Raw genomic sequence first — 23,099 nt, forward strand, 5'->3', positions numbered from 1 at the left:
CGCCGATAATCCTTAAGAGAAGAATTGTTGTTATCCAAATTTACGAATATAAATTTATCCTTAGAGTTTCAAGTTCTAGCTTTAACAATAGGGAGAGGTGAACTGTTCCGAACCAAAAAGTCTAACCATCTTTATAAGGTACACAATTCATTTGAGGCAAAACAAAACAAAATTCCATTTCATGTTTCAAATTCTGTGCAAGTTTTCAAGCCAAAAGCCAATGATTTTGGGACTCCACCCTTGAGCTGGAAGCTACGAAGCAATGTTGTTGTAGTTGGTCGGACAAGAGGATGGTTTCTGGACATTGATGTTTAGTTGCTGGTGTGTCTGAAAAGAAGACGGAACATTTCAACCCATGGTGTTAATAACTTTACGTTTAACCTTAACAAAGTAGGCAAGGTTAGATAAATAGCTAATTAGAATAAACCTATTCCGGAGAGATGGCTGACACCGGCACTAGCGTGACTAAGATGAAGCAGAAAAAGAAAAAGATAAAGGCGTTTCACCAGAAGAAGAAGTTATTCAGAGCCCAAGATCCTAAGATATCCGTTTTAATGTGGGGAATTTGCCATTCTGTGAGTAATAATCATAAGTTTTATGTGATGGTAGATCTAACTTGTACTTTGTTTTGGCATTAGGTGCCCGACCTTTTACGGTATGGAATTGATAAAAGACAATTACCCACATACTTTAGGCCTATCGAATTTTTTTGCACAATCAAAATGTATTGGGGTCAGAAATTGGTTAGATTGGATTCAATCATAGCTGTTTTATTTAAATTTTTGAAAGGTTTTTTAGTATTTTGAGTTTTTACAGTTTAATTCACGATACGGGGTCTGTTTATGTTAGAATACGTTTGCAGGTATTGTCTGTGCGAGTGTCTTTACTAATACGTGTTGACAACGTTTTTGTGACCGATGAAAGGAATTTCTTTCCAACGATAAAACGAAACTATCAGAAGAAGGAAGTGGGAAATGAGCTAACATCCGATTTAGAATATACGGGAATGATATGAATCATATTCATCGCTTCAATGTAAAGAAACTTTTTTCGGATTAAAGATCTTTTGTTCAGTCCCCATCAACCACTGCTGTAATCACAAAGCAACAAAATTCGTTGACACAAAAACCTCAAGAAAATATATGCCGATTGTGTAAATGCAATATAGAAGAAGTTATTTTGGCATGGCAACTAGGTAAAAAAATAAAGCAACTCCAAATTTTTTGAATATAGAAGATGCACTTGCCAGGTCAGTGTAGTGCTGCATGCCAAAATTTGTAATTGCACACCAAATGTAATAGAACACTATTATGAAAACCTTTTTTTGAATACCTTATGAATAAAAAGAAGGTTTGCATGTGGTAAAAACTGTGCCAAACTATGCAGGCTGGGCTTCTGACACCATAAACTTCTTTCTTAAAAAAGAAAGATATTTTCTAAGCAGTCTTTTGACAAATAAATTTTCTTAATGCAGCTGTAGATGTCAAGTTACTATAAAATTTTTCAGAATTCTAAATCAACTTTGCTATTTTTGTTTTTACACAAATATTAATATTTGTTGTGGATATTATAAACCCAGCTAAGTATATTTTCTGCTTCCTGAAAGGTAATGGTTCCTAGCAATTGACTCATTTTTAGTTGACTCTGCACCAGCAAGAAGGTTTTTGTCTAAAAAATTCAACTTCTGATTCATCAAAGCATCGTAATTCTCAATGTACCCTGGCCTAAAAACTTGTCAGCACATTAAGAATTTTGGCTGGAAAAAAAAGAAATATTTTTCTCACCCTGTAATCTTTTTGCAACTATTGTAACATATTAACATTTCTGTAGTAGTTGAACTTTCAAATTATGGTATTAAATTATAAACTTTAAATAGAAACAGATACATTAGTATATAAGAATATTTATCTTTTGACCACGCCCTTGAACGGTGAGATATGCCCTTCTTTTGTCAACAAAAATCATTTCTTTACCCCTTCAAAAATATTTTTTGGCTTTACCCCTGGCTGCAAGGTTGACAAAAGGTTAACATCGAAAATAGTAGTTGACACTGTGTCTCAACCCTTGAGCCAAGCTGGAATCCATGTATGGTTCACACCTGAAATATGCCTATAAAATAACAATTGCAATTCATTAGTCCATGTCAGATCTCTCCAGCATAAGCTATATAGCCTGCGTGCAGACTCTGAAATTGAAAAGAGGAGAGAAAGTAGAGTCTGCGCAACAGTGCCGCTTTTCTTGTTTGCTGACATCAACATTTTATTCCAAGCACTAGAACAACAACTCCATTAGCATGCAATGTTTTTCTGTAATTTTAGTTGTTCAAAAGAACAAACAGACCTATTCTATTATCCTGATATATTCATTTATACTTCTGCTCGAAGGCACCACTTTGAAAACTGAAAAGAACAATTGAAATTCCCCCAACCAATCAAGTTTGGTTCCTTGATTTTGAGGAACCTGTGAACAAGAAAATTGACTTGGTTGTCAAGAGAGTCTGCACGTAGGCTAAAGCTCTATGGATTCCATGCTTGATATCACATTTTAGTCAAGAGCTCTGATGTTTGCTCTGACACATCTGAGCCACTGAGCTTTCTTTTGTAAGAAATTTATAGTTTATATTTAAGGATGACATATGATGTTTTGCAGATAAAATTAACCCTTGAAATTTAGATTAATTTTAATGAAAAGGTCATTTTTCCACACACAGACTTAAAAAAAAGTGTTTGAAGATTCAGCCACCGCTTATCACCTGTGCCATGCTTTGTACAGATTATAAAAAAACAACAGCTTTTTGGATGTTTAATACTTTTAGTACAGTTAAGACTTTGTTTTATAAACATTTGACTGCTTTGGAGTAGTTTTTTCCCATGTTTATTAGAAAAATGCTATTTCAACAATTCCCATGCAATTTTGTGAATCATGATAGCAAAATGAATCGATAAAAATCAGCATTTTTGGCCATGTCATTTGACTAACTTTGAAACCTGTCTGTTGTATTTAAACAGCCAATGTAAATCTGTCATGAAATGCCATGGTCAGAAAAATGCTTAATAATTTATTAATATTGTAAAAGTTTGATTAAAGATAAGACATGTTTGCTGTATCATGCAGTGCACTCAGCCGACAGTGTTTAAAGTTCTCAGTTTTTTCTGTTGAGTATCTTTATATTGGTCAAGATACTATTTTATTGATCTGTAGTTCTGTGCATTGTTCACTATTATATCAGAATAGACAACACATACTTCATAATCATTAAGTGATTAACTTAGATAGTCTTTTGTTTATGCAAAGGTTTTCTTATGCCCTGGCAAAGGTTTAGTTTTTCTCGAAACAATAACATTATTCACAGTTCAACTCTAGGCCCTATCAAGCTGCTGATATGTGGCTTATTGCCTACAGAAAATGTTTCTCTGAATTAATCATGTTAGCTTAGTCTCTGTGCTTTCTTTATATCTTCAAATGCTACATAATTTGATGAATCTTTATTTAGAAGTCGGACTGTCAGCATTAAAATTTTGTTCAAAGCGTAGATGGTTGAGGCTTTTTCTCAATAATTTCACAGTCTATTTGGTCCCTTACTGGCGCACTTCTGTCCCTCTCTGCAACCGAGTTTAATACCTCTTCTTTTAATCAAAATTTTCCAATTGAATATTATATTTCATGTTGATACCAAGAAGAAATATTTGATCTTAATTTTGGAAAAATGGGTTGCATATTGTTTTTTCTTTATATGTACATGATGTTTTATCTGCTTTCTGATTATTTATTTTTGTTGTGTTGTGTTTTTGTGCTCAGTGGAATGAGCTCTTGTAGTTTTGCAAATAAAATTAATTAAGGGTTGTTGCATCTAAGGGTTATGTGGAAAAGTTTTTTGGTTCATCTAGTAAGTTCTTTGATCTAAGCCCCCCTTTTTTAGAAACAAAAGTAAAGAACCCATTTGCAGCTCACAGAGGTTCCCCCTTTTTGCCTACATGTTCCTTCCCTTTTGAAATGCACCTTTGGTCTATGGCTTTATTGATTAGTTAGACCATTGCAGTTCTAGAACCGAGTAAGTGTATCCTGAGGGTAGCATTTATATTTTTAGAGTTACAATACAAGTCAAGTTACATTTCTGCATCATGACACTCAAGTAATTTTATATTCTTTATCAACAGATAAATGAATTAGGTCGAGTGCCCCCAAACGTCATGCTTTTAAAGGAAGATTTCAAAGCTTTTGGCAAAGTCATCATAAAAAATCATAATTATGGGAAGTAAGTATTACTGTTTTTAACATTTTTGTATTACTGTTTTTAGCAAATTTGTTTTCAAACCTGCTCATTCATTTTGCTTTATAACAGAGCTGCACTCAGTAATAAAGTTCACATTAACTTTTTGTCAAAAGGACCAATAGTTATATGCTTGGCATTCCTATTATGTAGACACTCTTTCTTTATTGCTGTTTGGATGTTTAATGAGTAAAGGCGAACAGTAGGTTTGCAGGATGGTAGAATTAACCTTTGGATGGGTGGAAGATGTGATATACGATGCATTGCTTGCTGGATCAAGAGTAGCCATGAGAAAGTTGTATCATAATTGGATAAAATTAGCAGTAGAGTATGTTTAATTACATTTGCTGGGTCGCAGAATGAAGGTACCCACCCTGAATTTATGAAATCTTCAAGTTTGGGCCTTATCATTTTGAAAATTAATTTTTTGAGTGCTTTTTATAATGAATTATCGTCATCAGACCCTTATTATGGTCAAAACGACGACAAGAATTGGCCCGCTCAGTTGCACGTATATTTATTTTCCCATCGCATTGATTGATAGCAGCTTTTCAACCACTTTAGGCTCATTTTAACCTTAATTCGCGTAATTAATATGCAAGGAATTTGTTCAGCTGCTGTTCCACGCAGTATTCGCTTACATCGCAGTGGCTGCTTTGGCAAGTGGTAGAAAAGCTCTCGTTCTCTTAAGGTCAAGGGAAGCAATTTTTTATTTTGCTGCATATTGAGTTAATATGATTATCGCAGTACTTATCGAGCTTATTTTAGCCTTCTTCTAATGACTTGTTCGATTGAAACTAAAGTGGTGGATCAATAATTCATGCTTTTAGGCAAGACACCTGGATACCTATGTTTTGTTGTTCGCCATGCATATCAATAAAAACAGCGTAGATCAATTAAGGAGAGGAGTGATCCGTGCTCTCCTTGACAAACTTTGCCTTCCATTGCAAAATCTGTTCGAATCAGCAATCGCCAAATCTATTGTGACGCACCCTTCAGCTTCATAAGATAGCATACAGGATAATTTGAAAAAGGCATACATATATATTAGCCGAGAAGCCACACATAATAAGAATTAAAATCTCCCGAAAGCGAATTTGCAGCATTATTGTGGGAGAATAGTGCAGAAACGAAGATTTCACTTGATTAATTTCAGAATAGTTTATAAACGCGTGGTTTTGTTGAAATTCTTGTAGATTTCTGTTTGCCCAAGGGCATTATCTTTCTAAGAAATTTACCAACTGAGGTCTCAAGAGAAATTTAGTTTCTGTCAATATAGCAGTGTTTTGAAGTATAGTAAAACCGTTTTAGAACATACACCTGTGTGTTTCGAGTTACTGTCCGTTGCAGGGAGATGTCTGTTGTAGGGAAATGTCCGTTGTTGGGAATTGTCCGTTGTAGGGAGATGTCTGTTGTAGGGAAATGTCCGTTGTTGGGAATTGTCCGTTGTAGGGAATTGTCCGTTGTAGGGAAATGCCCGTTGTTGGAAATTGTCCGTTGTTGGGAATTGTCCGTTGTAGGGCGGTTTCTTTTATAAAATGATGTCCGTTATAGCGAGATGTCTATCATAGAGAGATGTCCGTAATAGGGAAATGGGGAAATGTCCGCTGTGGGGAGATGTCCGTAGAGGGAGATGTCGCTTGTAGGGAGATGTCGGTTGTAGGGAGGTGTTCGTTGTAAGGAGGTGTCAGTGATGAATTTGAGGAAAGACTTTAACCCGTAGAATGAAAATATAAGACTTCGTTTAATGGAGATTTCACTTTGACTGGTCATTTTGTATAGGTGGTGGTGCGAACCAAGCACTACCTCCTAACTGGGCTCAGTTTTATCATTTATTTAATTAGAAGCCAAAGAACGATTACGTTCCTGGAGTGGTTCACCTCAAACCACGATCTGTATAACTTTGCATGTCATATAACCCACCTGTTTGCCATTCACCTAACCGAGCGATGCTGGGAATGCACGAACGGAACAGATCCAGTTTCTTTAGATGACTGCGTACTCTTACAGAATTCACATTGGTCTTAAGCTTTGTAAACATTTTCTCGTCTTTCAGTGTAATTTTTGTTGCCTTTCTCCAAATATATTTTTATTTTTGTTGTACCTGGGGATAGAAATTTTAATGGAAAGTAGCTTCAATTAATTTCCTAGAAAATATAAATAATCTTGGTAATTTTAGAAGGACAACTTTTTGAATATTTGCCATGCTTAAAAAACAAATTTAGAGGAAGTGTAAGAAAGGATTATCACGAAAGAAGACGAGAAAGAGAGTTGTATGTGGGAACACATAAGCAAATCCAAATAATTATTTTTTTCATTCTAAACTTTTAGTAAACCGAGTTTAATCAAAACTGATAATTTTATTTTACATAAAAATGTGTGACTGATTGTCTCGCTTCCAGCCTTCTGTTTGTGTCATTTTTATATACATCATCCTCCACCAACCCCCCTCCCCCCTGGACCATCTTGTTTGGACCCGGACGAGTAGTGTAATGCATTGAAGCTTCTAATAACAGAAACTTTCAAGGATTAAGGAACAACCACAAAATTTTGTGCAAATATGTTTTAAATATCCTCCGGACACTACGAGAACAACCTACAAGGGAAGGAAATCTTGTCTCATGATGTCCGTTGAACGCAGCGCCTAGCCTCTTTGTTAATACAACTGTTCTTGATTGTGTGTGTGTGTAGTGACGAAAGAGTCACTAACTAACATACCTCATATGTACCGTCATTTGATGACGCATGCTATGAAATTTGTCGCATTTTTGTGGTTACTTCGACACAATTATTTATTTCTCCTTCTTTTCTGTTTGCAGCGATAACATGCCGTCACACTTCAAATTCAAAGAATACTGTCCTTTGGTTTTCCAAAACCTGAGGGAGAGATTCGGAATTGACGACCAACTTTATGCCGTGAGTTCAATTCTTGAGATCCCTTTCTGGCAGTAGCGGCGCCACGGGGGGGGGGGGGGGGATGGGGGGACACGTTATGTTATCAGCAGTTATCACTCGGCAGTTATCAGCAGAATCGATTTTGTATTTCGTCTGAATTCGATGAAAAAATGTTGGGGGAGGGGAAATATTTTGACACCGTACTTTTTCTGATGTAATCCTATGATTTTCAAAAGGCCAATTTTCAAACAAAAGTTTGTCATAGGCGTTCCTTTCGGATAAAATTGGCGTTCCCTGTTGGTAAAAGGGCGTTTTCTGGTGGTTAAAAGGGCGTGGCTTAAATGTTTTTGGTTTGTCCCCCCCCCCCTCAGAGCTTAGTGGCTGGCGCCGCCATTGCTTTCTGGACAAAAGCCGATTCTGTCCTAGGTTTCTTGATCAACGTCGCTCAGAAAGAAAGTGCTTACTCTTTCTTTGATGCAATTCAAGTTTGATTTCAATTTTTTTGCATTGTATCAGGTTTTCCCGTAATTCTGAGCTTATGGGCGACCACTTTTAGTATGAGCTGGAAAGCAATAGACTTGCAATGAGAAATATAGGATAAGCTTACTGAAGTTCGCCATATTCTGGTATAAAGAAATTCTAATTGAAGTCGAATTATTAACGGTATAGTCTATATCTATGTGAAAAAAACTGAAAAAATACTGGCAACTTGATATTGTGGTCAGATGGCAAAGATTGTGAGCTGTAGGATATCGTGTATGACTCATTTTTTCTTCCGTAAGCTGATTTTAATCTTCAAATCCAGTCATTTGGCTTCCTTTCTTGCAAGATTTCAATTCCTTTAAATGAAGCAATACCTTATGCTATAAATGTTTTATGGATTCTTGTGTAATGAGTTTGGCTTCAGTCCAGCTGAATAGTTTAAGTACTCTCGAATACCGAATAATTGTTTATTATATCTAGCAATATTAAAATGGTTGTTTTTCAATGATGACTCTTGAAGCGCATTCAACAGAACCAGAGTTCATGAGTACATCAATCCGCAATATAACTAATACAAAAAGACAGGTGTATAACAACGAAGAAAGAAAGAACGACTGTCACAATTTCCAACCCCATTGCTCCAGCCCCCCCCGAATATTATGACATCAAACCATTTCAACCGTCCCCCCCCCCCCGAAATTATTCCAACCTTTCTGATTACTGCTATACCGAATCAATTCCAACCCCCTGCCGTTTTTCTAGACCCCTTTTTGGTAATCGAGAGCAGTTCGAATGTAAGGATGGTTAAATGATAAGGGTTTTCAACTGGCCCATGTGTTTCTGGGTACTCGAGTCACCCTTGAACCCTTGAACTGGGGAGAGGGGAGTCTCAAGGCACAGATTTCTACATGGTCAGGATTGTCTGTCCAGCTTATAATTACCCTAAAACTGATCTTTGCTTTTTTATAGAAACAGATTAAAATAATTTTGAATGAAATCGTCTTTACTAATATATATATTTATTTTTACAAATATAAATAGCTCTTAATTTTAGAAATGTTATAGTTGATATAATATGTCGCTTTGTTCCATCAGCGATCTTTCCAAGAAGCTCTGCAAATGAGCGAGAGTTCCGGCAACAGTGGAGCGAAACTGTTCGAGACTGGCGATAAAGCGTTTATTGTGAAATCCATTGAAAGTGAAGAGGTTGAGATGATGCACAGTTTGTTGCCTAAATACCACGAGGTTTGTTTATTTTTTTACCTAGATAACATCTCTAGTTTCTTTTCTGTTTACAATGTTCCTTTTCTGTTTCTGCTCTCTGTTAATGGTAGTAAATCGAGGCAATAGCGAAACAGAGGCTCGTGAAGTAAGCTTTAACGTACCCTGGTTACCAGACTCACTCTGTATAGAATAAATCAGATTGTCGATTTAAGTTTTACAAAATTCAAACCTGGTCAAGTTAGCTCGATGCATCGAATGGAAAATAAATGGAGTGTTCCTTGCCGATGCCCTTGCATCAGAGATCACAATGCGCTGTTTTGAAAATTTCCGTTTGTTTCAGTTCTATATAATAGTTCTAGGTACTCAGATTTGAAAATCTGACCACTTATACGCTCACTTCAGATTCAGATAATCGACAGCAAAGCTGATTCGATAAATCTAATTTGGTCAATCCGATCATCTAAGCACGGCTTCTGACATTCTCACCGCTCAGTGTCACCAAAAACTGACAAAGAATTAGCACAATGCTTTTAAGAGCCGAAACGATCCTTTATAAAATTCTTGGAAACAAATCTATTAAAGTGCCTCAGTGAATTTTGTTGGTTCACCATCCAATGCAATTTCATAACATGCAGCGGTACTTTTGGCCTTTTTCTGTGAAAAGTTTTCAGCTGAAAATCGCTTTTTGTGGTCATTTTTCATACATTTCATACATGCCAGTCATTTTGCTAAAAAAACAGTAATAATGAAAGAAATAGTTCTTTAATATTAAGAAAACATCCTTCCTTATCTCAGTCAGACAGTCGAACAACCAGGCAAGGGAAATTCAATGTTTTCCCATTTTTTAGTGTGTTAACTCTGTTCTTTATTTCAATTAAGCTAGAGCTAACTCAAAATTTCTTTCCGAATCAGCAAGCTGAAGTAGTGTGCAGAAATTAATTAGGCTGCTCGTAGTAATCGCCCACATTTTTTTATGGGAAACTAGCTTCAGGATTAGCGCTTAATTTCTTAATTTTCAAACAATCTTCTGGTGGTACAAAACTTGAAATGGCTTTGAATAAAAGCAAACATTCAGTAAACTAAAGCTTTTCGTCTGACACTCTTCAGAGTATAAAACGTCAGAACATAGATCGAAAACTCTACGCTAGGAAATATATATATCCAGTTGTGGCTCGAAATAGGCCAATCAAGAATGCGAGCACATGACTGTTGAGGTTGCCCAATCAGTGCCGCTTGCCTATTGAGAATGTTACCAATGGAGTCCTAAGATGAAAACGAACTCCTTCTGTCTGCACAAAAGCGGTTTTTTTCGTGCTTATGTAGATAGATTCCAAAACTGCTAGATGGAACGACGATCGGGCTTTACCAATAATCCGAAACATGTCGCCATTATAGTTTTTTGCACAATCTGGGTTTTCTAGTAAATGCTGCCCTATAGCATTTTTTATTTCTGTGCTAACAGTTTCTTGAATGTTTTGTAAATACCAAAAGCTAATTAGCTACTTTTTAGATACACAGAAACGCAATATGAGATAACATGAAGTAGAACACCTAATAAGCCGCATGGAGTTCTTTTTTCTATTTGCTCGTGTCGATTGAACCCAAGGGGAGTCACTCACAATTTTTACATACGGGGAAAAGTATCAAAAATATCAGAATTCAAAGTCTTCTTGTTGAGCACACAGAAGACGACCAGTCATAGTAATTTAGAATGTAGAATGTTTTCTTTGATAATCAGTTTAAACACATCTGTTCTTTTTATCCTATTTTAATGTTGTTTTGTCTTAGTTGAATCTAAAAATATCAAAAAGGTATTTCATTAAGTCAAGTACCAACAAGTATCAGATCACAAGGAAAATTATTACCCATAATTATCGGATGGACCCCCCTGTATATAAAAAGTTCAAGTGACCCCTTGGGATTGAACAGGAAGAAGGTACCTAATTGTTGATAAAAATCAATTCAAAGTTTTTCGAGAATTTTTTAAATAGGTTTGGTGGCGATCAGTCGTATGGTTTCTTCATTTTTGTCATCTCAGGATTCGGTTTTTAAAAGACGGTTTCTGATAGAAACGAGTGTAAAACTCATCCTCGTTCGGTTTGTAAAATAGGTCCCACCGAGATTTGAACTCGGATCGCTGGATTCAAAGTCCAGAGTGCTAACCATTACACCATGGGACCGGTGGATATCGAACCCGCTATTTCGTGTGATACCTAAGTCTCTAGCAGGTACCTGAATGTTAAGATATTCGCCAATGCTATATATACAGTATTTTGGTCGTTACTTCGTATCTTTTTTAGCAAAGCATTTTCCTGGCTATTGTCTTCATAGCTGACAATCAACTAAAAAGCAACCACCAGTTATTTACTCCAAGCAAATAGTTAATAGCTTTAATTGAACAAACCAAACGTCGTAAACTTCAAACGCGTAACTGGCTACTTGGCAGGTACCAGACCTGACTTGTTTGTTTGTTTAAATAAGCTTTTGGGTGGCCTGGGTACTAGATACGTCATAAACTGGTAGCAACTGTCAATGAATGGCTCCTCCACAGCGGTTGATGTGAGAATTCTCCAATATCAGAAACCAGTGATTAAATATATTCGATTGTTGTTTGGTGGAAACTTGTAGTCTTTTTCGAAGCACCTTACCCTTTATTGATTATGCTACCTATTTTTCTTTTGTCATTTAGTATTTTGTAAAAATTTATTGCGGGAAAATTGTACGTAAAATCCACAGACTGGCATCATTTCTGGCTATCATTTTTGGCGATTTATCAATAGTACAATCGATTCATAGTATTGTGGTCCTTTTTTGTTGTAAAGAAAATCCTAAAATTTCCCCTAGGGGTACAATCCGCATAAAGCTTACATAAATCTAATTGAGCTTATTTCCTCTGTCGTAGTACGTCGTTGAATCACACGGAGAGACCCTTCTGCCTCAATACCTCGGAATGTACCGGGTCACTGTTGACGGGAAGGAGCATTACTTCATTACATTCCGGACAGTATTCAGCCTTACAAAGACAATCCACAAAAAATATGACCTCAAGGTTAGTTATATTCAATAAAGTCTCTTGCGTAACCAGCATGCTTAGCAGGAGCTGTCTTGAGAAGTTGCTTGTGTTTTGTATTTTGATGCAGGATATTAGGCCGGTTTTGTAAATAAAGTTGCAAAGTATGCCGGTTGCGCAAGAGCCTTTAAAAGTTAGTCACACGTAGTACTCGACCTAAATTGTTTGCATACTATGTTATCATTATTGTAAAATGTACAACATGTAGCTCCACTAAAAGCCAGTTCAAACTAACTAATTAAATGCCGTTTGCCTTGCAGAACTATGGGTATAGTTTTCATCCTGTTAGCAGGATTATGAGTCACATTTTCAGACATGTGCGGAATTATGAGTCAAAATTTTAAACTAAAATGCCTCATCCCTGTCCAAAACTAGGCTTAGCCCCTCCCCCCTCCCCCGCCAAGATAACAGTTGAGTTTTTATTTTCTTGTTAACCAACGAATATCGGATGATTGTCTGTTCAAAAGTCAATATTTCTGTTCTACAGCAGTGTATTACGTTATGTTTTCATTTTTACCCTCAAACAAAGATTTGTCTCTAAAAGAACCGAGCATTGAAAATGTTCATCTTTTTTCAGGGCTCACGTGTCAGCCGAGAAGCATCTGGAGCAGAAAAAGTATGTTCATAGGATTCTCTCGTTTTTTAAAGATTTTTATTCTGTTATTTCAAATGCGTAGTATCAGTTAGAGGGGCGATAACCGACTTTTCAGGTAAAGCAATGTCAGGGGTTACCCACACAGCTCATAGGAAAGATCCCCAATCCAGTCTTCGATGTTATTTTCCATTTGAAATTTGTATGTTTTATTCAGCCGTGACCGATTTAATGTTGCACCAAATTGAAAAGCTTTTTTAGCTATTTATCGAGGTTGTGAAAGTTTATCTCATTATTCAGCAGCAGCCTTTTTTGTAATATTTTCCGTTTTCGATGTATTTTCCAAACAAAACAAACTCATACACGTGGGAAAAGCCAGAAAACGATCAAACATTGAACATCGTGTCTTCCTGTTTGGGGAACTCCGATGATGTAAAATGACTGCCAAAAGTCTTACTACACTACATCAAATTTTGAAATGCTTTAAACTCCTTTCCTCTCTCTCTCTTCGAAAAATGTCGTTTCATGCAAGGTTGTAGAGGTCCAATGAATTCTTTTTAGAAAGCTATTACATTTAACTCTCCAATCAACATTGCTCTGGGGATAGGGGTCGCATGGTCGGTTTTTCTTAACGGAAACATTTTATTTTTCCAAAACAGCACTTAACATACTTGGTTTTCAAATAACGTTCAGAGACGATCGAAGTGTCTATTCTAGCGATGATAGGAGTAGGAAATGTATCTTGCTATTAATTTAATAAATTATCTCTGATTCCATATGATTTTCGATGTCAAATTATTTTTGTTGGTACTGGCTCCCCATTCGATAATTGTATTGACTGTGACATTAACAATAAGAATTTTTGAGACCACTCTTCACGGCTATCTTAAAATTCTTTTGTATCACATTGAGATAATGCTTTAGGCCTCATTCATATGGAAACCATAGGGTCATATCTAAATCTTTTATAAATCTTAGTGTTCTTGTACTTAGGTCTATCCGTATCCTCAAATAAATGCCTTAGACCTCGCCAAAAATCTTGTTTGACCTGAGAGACTTAACTTTGGTACGATTCCTACAGAAGTTGACTTTAGAAGCTTCAATGATGTTTTTTTTAAATTTGAACGGGATTCCTAGAGAAACATAATTTGTTGGTCGCAGAATACCGACAATTTTTCTGTGGAAAATTTACCAAGCCTGGTGTAAAATGAATTTGCACGCAGGTAACGGGCCTTTGCTTTCTGCTTCAGTCGACGTTTTCTCGTTTTGGCTGATTATTAAATAGGTGATTTATCAGTGCTTTAGATTGTTTATTTATCAGTGCTTTAGTAAAAGAAATGAACTTCATCTTTAGCAAAAACTAAAAGATAACGTTGATTTTGGCGCTTTTTTAGTCCAAGGACTTGCCAACTTTCAAGGATGTTGATTTCACAAGAGACAATGTCAAACTGTACGTTGGAAATGAAAAGAAAGCCGATTTATTGCAAAAAATACGAAATGATGTGGAGGTAAGTAAAAATATTCAGTAACTTGTTGATCATTCTTTTACTTTTAATTCTCTACTTTACTCTTCATCCCCTCCATTAGATTTTCCACGTTTTGTTTAATTGAGAAACCACATGAAAGGACTTCTAGCTAACCGAAATTATCTTTACTGGTTGATGAAACTTTGAAGGCATTTTCTGTTCCCCTATCACCATTCTTCTAATAAACTCAAGAATTTCCCGCTAGCATGGTAACACTGTTTGTAACCTTTCGCAATTTTAGTTTCTCGCGGCCCAAAACCTAATGGATTACAGTTTACTTGTTGGAATCCATGAAGAGGACCGAAATGAATCTGATGATGACCTTGATGCTGACGTCACTAATGGTCGAAGTGATGACTCCGCCGAGGAATCCCCTTCTTCCCCTTCTGGTGAACGTCCGTTAATGGGCAGATCAAATAGTGTCACCAGTGGGGAGGTCCCCATGGACGGTGAAAGGTACGCAGTTAATTCCAGCCGAGGTGAGTTGTACTTTTTTTGCATATGACAAAGCAAATCTGTGTTTTAAATAGCTAAACCTTTATTATTATTATTATTAAAACGTGGACACAGTTTTGTTAGAGGAACGAGGTTTAATCTTGAGTGAGGCAGCCCCCTTCTGGAAGTCAAAGAGAATCGGCATTCAAAGGCAGTCAACAAATACTAAAGTGGCTTAAGCTAAGTGTCAATCAAGATTGGCCAATCAATAAGCGTGATACCACTCACATGTTTACTGATTGGCCACCAGTCCATAGCAAGGTCCTTGTTAATAAGTTTAGGTACTCAGCTTTCGACATCACTCTGGCATTTCATACTGGTCAGACTAATATTATCAGGCTACAAAATGTATTTTCGATGTTTTTTCCGATGAATGCGCACTGCATGACTACTTTTATCGTAAAGCTACTTCATTAAATGTTTTTCTCCTCGCTTTGCAGTTTGTTGCTCTCTTATATCAGTATAACACCCGCAAGGCCTATGTTCTGTCTGAAGGAAAAAACATTGTTCAGTGTATTAATTATTTCAAAATTCAGCCCTTAGCTTGAATACCACTATCTTCTGTTGAGAAATTAAGTTTGCATGAAAAGATTTAGTTTCAAATGTTTTCTGTTGTCAATACTTAAGGTCCTCCTGACACCCACGTTAAAGACTCATTGCTAACAATGGGCCTTTGCGAGCGTGGCGACGGTTCAAACAATGGCAGAAATTTTCTACGGATTAACCAAAATTGATTTTAGACAGTCTAAAAATGCATTATGGGATGCTTACGTAGCGCAATGGCTCATTGTTAGCAATGAGTCTTTAAAGCTAAATCAATTTTTTAATCTGATTCACAAGATAGTTATCCTTACGAATGGAATGGATGTGACGAGAAGTCGAAACATCTTGGTCTTTGTCTTGTGGATTATAAAAGGAAATGTTGAGAGGAACCCTTGTTTTGAGGGAAATCTTTTGAAAGGGAAGTCTTCTTCTTGGGAAATCTTTTTTTAAAAACATTTTGAGTTCAGATACTTAACAAATAACGATACATAAATAAAAAATCGACTTTTTCCCATGTTTGAAAAATCTGTGAATTTTTCCCATGTTTTTATGTTATTCTGTCTCTCAAAATACCAGTTAGCTCTTTGTTTTTTAACCTTTGCATGTGTACAGATAACGACCATATTCTAAATTTTGAATTAGCTACTTGTAAAAAATGATTATTATAATCCAACGAATGCATCCGTTCTGGATGGAAATGTTTATAGATTTCGTTGACTATCATGAAGTATCATGAACTTTGAGCTATGTCCTTTCATATAACCTATTAATTTATTCTATACCTGTTCAATTTTTTTTAATTTTAGACTCAAAACATGAAATTTATTACCTTGGAATTATCGATGTGCTCACATATTATGGGTCAAACAAAAAGGCAGCCCACGCCGCGAAAACGGTCAAACATGGAGTAAGTCATTTTATGAAATTATCCCAAAAATCTTACGATGTTTACCATTTCAAAGATCAATTACAATTTCTTCACCATCTATGATTCTGATTTTAAAATGCTGTTCACCGCCCCAATGGTCTTGGAAATGTGATCATTTCCATATGAACTAAGTAATTGCTGCTCTTATTGTAGCTCCGAAAACTTAGTTCTGTGACGTTTCAAGTTAATTTAGACGGTGGCTTGTAAAAAGTGAATGATTATTTTAATGCCCAGATTTATCACACATTATCACACATTATAATTTGTCACCGATTATAATTTTATCACTGGATATAATGAAGTTTCTGGTTCTTTGATATTTTTGTGATATTTTGCTTACTAAATATTGATTAATATATTGTGATTAATCCTTTAGAATAAATCGAGTGAGTTCAAACTATTTTCTTTTGATTAAAAACTTCAAGACCATTTCTTGATAACCCCAGATTCTGTTACTCACTAGAAAATATGGCATTGATGTTAAACCATCTTTAACTGAATAACTCATTAATTTTATGTCCATGAACATGAAATTTTCTATTTGTGTGGTATTTAATAGGCTAATAATTGAACAATTAATAAGGAAATATGGGCACTATAAAGCCATTAAAACCTGTTTACTTTGTTTCCACTGCACTTAAATTGTTTAAAGTTTATTCACCTCTCCATTTGGACTATCATTACAATCTAAGGTTATTGTGTGTTAATAAAATCTAAAATTTACATAAAATCACATTTCTCATAATCATTACTTCTATGAATGTTTTTGGTATTTTACACTGTCACTTACATGGTAAATTAATTTGTCTGTGTGAGTTTTACTTTTTGAATTTTAACCTATAAAGATTTAAATAAACAGCTCTCTGGCAATTACTTCGAATCGCTAACCGATTAGTCATCAATACAACTTCATGGAGGTATTTTGTAAGTGCTGTCGCTCAGACAACAGAATGTCAACATTTCTAAGTTTTGCGAAGTTTTGAAGTTATTATTTCTAATCCAGATACAAGTCAATATTTCTTCGTTTGGGCCATATTACTTTTTTAGGCCAAAAATCTGTAACAGCTGAAACAAACATATCGTTTTACCTTACAGTAAAGACCTGCATATAAGAAACTCATTTTCCGGTTCAGATTGCACGGAATATATGCTACAAATTGCCGATTCTTAGAAAAATAAGTTTGGTATAAGATGAAAAGAAATTGAACCAGCTTGAAAATTAATGAGAATTTAACCGAGAAGCGTTTTGAACTCAATAAGTTGAAATCTCATTTGTTTCTGATAAACTTGTTCTTTACTTACAAGCTTTTAAAATGGTGGTACATTGTTTAAAAAAATTCAGTCTGCAAAAGCTATTATCTAAAGTTTCTCTACAAAATTTTTTGCCGAAAAGATCTATTAGATTTCAAGTGCACTGATGCTCTGGTATCTAGTATTAAGGGGATTCCAAGAGCTGATCTGTCCGGAAGGTCCCAAGTGTGCTTAGCTAATAAATTCTCTAGAATCTCTTTGGGGGATTCCTAGAGCTACATTCTCTAGAGGTTTTTTCAAATCCCAAGATGAAATGAGGGTCCTCCGATGAAGATGGTTTTGAAGGAAAACAGGATTTGTTAATCACGCCACTTTGTTAGCTTTTCCAACGGTGATGGTTTTCTGAGATGAGCTCCAGCAAAATGCCTCAATGTAGCTCTATGATGATTAAAAATAACATAATAAGAAATAAGAAACAATAAATTTGCCTAATCGAATCAACATCAACAGAAATCAACTGTGATTTTAAACAGGTAAAAAGCAGGATTCGGCGCCAGTCGTCCGATTTGTCGAGAAGCCGCAAATCTCCGGAGGAAAGTGAAACCCCGGATTATAAGGTACATTTTTTTAAGCGTAAGTGCCCGCGTGTATGCTGTACCATCCCGCGTTTATTCCATCGCGCGTTTTTCAATTTTCTGAGGTAGGCTGTCGTTTAAGCGCGTGGTTTTTCTGGAATTCTAGGTGAACAATGAAATAACTTTATCATATTTAAATCTGATACAGCCTTTATACACGGGCAACTTGGCATTCTTTTTCGATAATTATCAAATCAAACTGCAAGGTGCGGTTCATTAAGTATAACTTTAATAAAGTTAAATTTGAAACAAGATCTATCAAGCCATGTTTCGTTTTTAAAAATCTTCAGTGGTTTCGTTAAAACTTTAGGTTGAAATTTAGTAGTTGAATAATAAGTAATTTTAATAATAAGTAAATTTAGTAGTTGCAAAAACAGATACTACTAAACTCTTTAAAATTATTAAATCTTATCGTTAAACTGTTATGGATCCATGACATTCCTCTTGACACATATAGATAATAATATATCGATAATTATTTTGATAAACAATGTTTAAGATGTAAATATTTTTTTAATAAAAGATTTCTTTTGAGCAATTTAAATAGTGACATATCAACAAGTTTTTGATTAACACCATCTTTAATATAAATAGTTTTTATAAGTTTACAAAGTGTCATGGAATTTTGTGCTAAATATTTTATGTTTACCCTTCAAACAGCTGAGCTTTTCATGTTTTTTATTACTTTTTTTCTAGAGCGCTGTCATAAAGTTTATTAATTTTACGCAGATAAATATGCTTAATAGAGCCTTAATATCTTTTATCACCAGTAAATGTCGCATTAGCAAAACATTAATGAATGAAACTTCTTAAAACTTTTATGTTATTTAAAACTTATATGGAAACTTCTTAAAACTTATATGATATTATATGATATAATATTTTAAGGATGTAACATAGACTGCTTAAATATATTTAGTCTTGGCTCCTATTCATGACTTGGTCATTCATATAAAATTTAAATACCTATAAAATTATCTTTCGGCAAAGAAAAGGCATCAACACTTGCATTTAAACTTGATGTTTTCTCTAAAATGTCATAATTAAGTATATATTTTAATAAATGGTATGAAATTAGTTGAAAATTAACTCAAAAATCCGTTCCGCTATTCGCGTATCAATATTTTGCACATCTAAATCATAATTATCAGCACAAATTTTTTTAAACTGTTACACTCTGCAGAAAATTCGACATTTCTCGCAATTGTTGCACTAATCGTCTGCCACATACTGTTTTTTAAATGTTTTCACTTTCCTTTTTTATTCAAATTATAATGTACCTCAATTATTTCTATATTTATTGCCCATTTTTACCTCCAATTGCCTCATTCACTTCCTTGCTAACCATGCTATTTTAAGGTGCTGTGATTGGTCAACAGAGGGCCAATCAAGTGTTATTTTTTTCCTATTGGTTAATATCTGTGGCCAGTTAAGAACAATCTTTTGACAATAGAAAAACCCCTCGTCATCTTGAGAGTTTAGAATGAAAAGGCTCCTCGGGCATAAGTAATGAAGAATACCTTTTACCGAACTTTTGTAAAGTGCCCGTTGCCCTTTAGGCAGGGCTTCACAGCTTTGGCAATTACCTTATTATCCAGTTGTGGATCGAAATAGGCCAATCAGAAAAACGCAAGCACAAGACCGGTATAGTTGACCAATCAGTGCCGCGAGCCTACAGAAAAATTACCAATTGTTCAATTGGCCTATTTCGATCCACAACTGGGTATATATTTTTCTAAACGTGTTTTTTCGGAACCTATTCTGACGTTTTATGCTCTGAGGAGTGTCAGACGAAAAAGCTTTAAGTATGTTGTAAAATGTTTGCTTTTTTCAAAGCCATTTTCAAATTCTGTACCGCAAAAAAATTGTTCACCTTATTATCACTGTCAGCGTAAAACTCAGAGTTGCAGCTTAAAACTATCCTTCTCCTTCTCTACACATAAAAACGTTTAGTGTAAGTTTCATTTTCGGATTTGTATGCTATACCGAAGCAAATTATTAATATATGGCAAACATATATTTGCATTAATATGTTATAAAAGTACTTTGTTGTGGTTTCCAGTTTTCTTAGATGAAACTTTGCAGTTTGAAGAAGTATGCATTGTACCGAATAATACGACCATTTTGGCCTGCATTTTCAACTGTGCCTGCCTTAAGTATGATGCAGCGAATTCTTGCGAGCTTCAGCATTTTTTATTAATTTGTGAATCAAATGTGTTAATCCATTTTTTCTTTGAAATGACAGTTTTCATTGTGTAGGACCGAACAGTTTTATGTTGCAACTCAAGTTTCACGCTCGATGCGATTCTCCCGCCATTTCGCAACTCTGTTTATACGTCACTGACAATCTTCTTCCAACTAAATGTTTTTCATTTTATTCTTCATTCTCTCACTAGGCTGGCGCAGAAATTTCAACAGTTAACCCAGCATATTATGCAACAAGATTCATGGACTTTCTTGAAGAAATCCTGTTGTAATGAGCCACGCAATCTGACGATTGAAACTTGATAAAATTTCCTGGTGCTAAACTTTGCAAAGCGTGTTATTGCGAATAGTTGTGAGTTGGCGTTGCAATTATTACCTTTAATACAGGGGTTGGTAGTTTTCCTCTAGTCTGCAATGTTAGGGAATAGTTTCCAAGAAGCAATTGGGCATAACGAACAAGCAAATGGGGAAGGGGACACGTCTGATAAACCCGTTCTAAACCAACACATCCTGACCATAGTGTCAGAGTTGCTGTAGATTTCATTTGTTTATTATGAATGCCCTAGAGCATTGAAATGAGCATTGAAATGAATAACAAAAAATTTGAAATTCTTATTTTGAGCAAACTGGTAGATGAAATTATTCCCCAGGGTCCATAGTATTGTTTCTCAGTCCTGTTGTTTTTTGCCATAGATTCTTATGCATGCCAAATGTTTTGAACAATAAGCTTGCACCATCGGCGTTGCATAGTTCTTCAAGGAATGCCTTCGAAAATATCTAATTTCTTCAGCCTAGAAGGGTAGAATCAAATTCATACCCTATTTTAGACATATCTTGCTTTTTCTGGCACCTACTTACTGGTAAGATAATGTTATAACAACATGCATTTCTTTGGCTGCATGTTGAAATTTCTTGTTGTAAATCCCCCCTCCACCAAGGAACTTCTCCTCCAAGTCATTTTACCACCATATTTTACCACAATTTCTTTAAGCAGAATTTGCTTCAGTGTTTCTTCTTTCTGGACCAAGATATGGGGAAAATTTCGACAACCTACTTTTGGGCATCTTTCCCTACTAGGATTATGATTGTAGGCGCAGAAAGCATTTTTCCCACTCTAAGTAGGGCCCGTAACATTATGGCCTTTTACACAAAAATACTCATGTTAGGAATGAGTTTTTTTTAATTAGTAGCACCCCCCCCCCCACGATTTTGTTTGGTATAATGTTAAGGGCTTCGTTGTTCCCCAATTGATTCTAATCAGACACCCATGATGACACCCATGATAGATAACCCCGCAGAAAACATTATTTTGGCGAAGAAGAACTGCGGTGACGGCATTTTCTCCCGGAAACGGTTAACTTTTTTCTTTAGCAACTTCCAAAAACTTTTGGCAGGAATTGCCACCGAATTTGCATGATGCTTGTTGAAACGACTTTAAAACTACATTCATATCGGTCTTCGATAAGCAAATTTTGCCCTGAAGGATCCGAAATATCGAAATTTTGTTGTTTCCCGTATTACACTTTGCTTTGAATCTTGTACACTCGGCAGATTTTCGACACGGACTCTTGACACTAAAGTTGCATGTTTTTCATCATTGGTCCATTCATTGTTATTCATTTGTTCAATAAAAGAAAATTACCTGTATGGGTTAATGATGTTTTTTAACGACGTTACCCTTTTCTGTTAAGGAAATTAAAAAAACTTTTTTATATAGAAACTCTTGCCCCACCCACCCCACCCACAATCCAAGGCACCCCTCGCAGTTAGATGAATTAAATTATATTTGAAAGCAGTATTTTATGGCACTTTGGTAAAAAAATTTCGGTAGTGTTGTGTATATGAGTCAAGTATTGTGTGAAATAGGCAATTCCAGTTAAAAACTTTTTGGGAGACAAATTAGATTCTGATTCTTTGGAATAATTTCGATTTTAACCGTTTGAATTCGTAAAACGGCATCAAAATGCAAAGAATCTGTCCACCCGTATGCGGATATTTCTGAACCCAAGATTTCTTTTCAGACTAGATCTCAAGTCCAGTCTACACTTATCCGCATTCAAATGGTACATTTTGAATACGCTGCGAAGTCAAAATAATGTAGTGCGCTTGATTTCACCTTGTCAATAGCTGAAACCCCACCAAGTCTCTTCAGCCTTTCTCCCATCGGCGCTGTGTCGCTGATCTCGCTATTTTTTATAGATTTTACCACGGCGATTGCTCTCAGAAGATCCGAGGCATGATCCCAGCTCCACTGGGACATGCACTTAATACCAGACACTCTTTCAGTGATGACCCTCTCCAAGTCTCTTTGCCAAACGCGCGAACCCAGTCCCAAAACTCTTCCTTCCTCCCTAGATCTAATAAACAAATGCTCTTCCCTCTCTCTGTTTCCCAGAATCTTACAACCTGTCATTATTCAAAACAATAAGCTGGATTTTCGTTCTACTTTGAGAACCGGTTAATCGAACGAATCCGGATCAATTGAATTAAACAAATCTTTGACTCCGCAAGGAAGTAGCTAGAAATATCCATATACGTATTGGACTGGGCCTAGGTGTCCTATTGCCCGCGAGTTAATCATAAATCGGTGTTAACTATGGTGTTTGATGCAGAAAGAACTGCTGTATGCTAGAATAGAAAGTTAACTGCCCTTGCTGAATTGAATGATATTCATAATTTATGATAAATTGGAATGGACTCTGTATTAATTAGCATAGATAATTTAGAACCATATTTGTAATTTTACGAAATTCAGTTATGCATTTAGTATTATTATTGTTCACATGAACATATTTCATTTTGCTTTTCACTTTTTGTATTATCTTTTCTTATTCTAAGCAAGAGATTCAAAGACTAATATGGTTGGAACTTTTCTCATAGACGAAGGACTGGTGGACAAAGGGGTCCGTGGGACGTGCCATCCCTCCACTTTTCAGAAGCAGGGGAAGTCCCTACTTGCGGCTTATGATGACGTAGTCTGTG

General features: G+C 35.7%; 1 protein-coding gene and 1 non-coding gene across 3 annotated transcripts; one reads left to right on the forward strand and one right to left on the reverse strand.

The window, feature by feature from the left end:
- The first annotated feature begins 284 nt into the window (after positions 1 to 284).
- Positions 285 to 22,926, forward strand: LOC135682912 (phosphatidylinositol 5-phosphate 4-kinase type-2 alpha). 2 transcript variants are annotated; one of them, XM_065198005.2, is made up of 11 exons: positions 285 to 575; positions 4,158 to 4,255; positions 7,090 to 7,186; positions 8,744 to 8,893; positions 11,775 to 11,921; positions 12,520 to 12,558; positions 13,929 to 14,042; positions 14,302 to 14,539; positions 15,905 to 16,005; positions 17,811 to 17,894; positions 20,309 to 22,926. In XM_065198005.2, exons 1-11 carry the CDS (start codon positions 441 to 443, stop codon positions 20,387 to 20,389), a joined length of 1,284 nt encoding a protein of 427 aa, XP_065054077.1. In that variant the 5' UTR covers positions 285 to 440; the 3' UTR covers positions 20,390 to 22,926. The 2 variants fall into 2 exon arrangements, with proteins under 2 accessions (XP_065054077.1, XP_065054078.1); XM_065198006.2 differs by lacking the exon at positions 17,811 to 17,894 and having other exon boundaries at positions 288 to 575.
- Positions 10,981 to 11,052, reverse strand: Trnaq-uug (transfer RNA glutamine (anticodon UUG)). The gene has a single exon. It is a non-coding gene; the product is annotated as a tRNA-Gln (tRNA).
- Positions 22,927 to 23,099: the final 173 nt, after the last annotated feature.

This window comes from Rhopilema esculentum, chromosome 16 (assembly GCF_057945365.1).
Source record: "Rhopilema esculentum isolate cy_ngs chromosome 16, ASM5794536v1, whole genome shotgun sequence".
Classification (NCBI taxonomy): domain Eukaryota; kingdom Metazoa; phylum Cnidaria; class Scyphozoa; order Rhizostomeae; family Rhizostomatidae; genus Rhopilema; species Rhopilema esculentum.

Coding starts and splice junctions, on each gene's coding strand:
- LOC135682912 (XM_065198005.2), top strand. CDS start 441: ATGGCTGACACCGGCACTAGCGTGACTAAGATGAAGCAGAAAAAGAAA. Junction 7,187..8,743: donor TTGACGACCAACTTTATGCC/GTGAGTTCAATT, acceptor TTGTTCCATCAG/CGATCTTTCCAAGAAGCTCT. Junction 16,006..17,810: donor CGAAAACGGTCAAACATGGA/GTAAGTCATTTT, acceptor GATTTTAAACAG/GTAAAAAGCAGGATTCGGCG.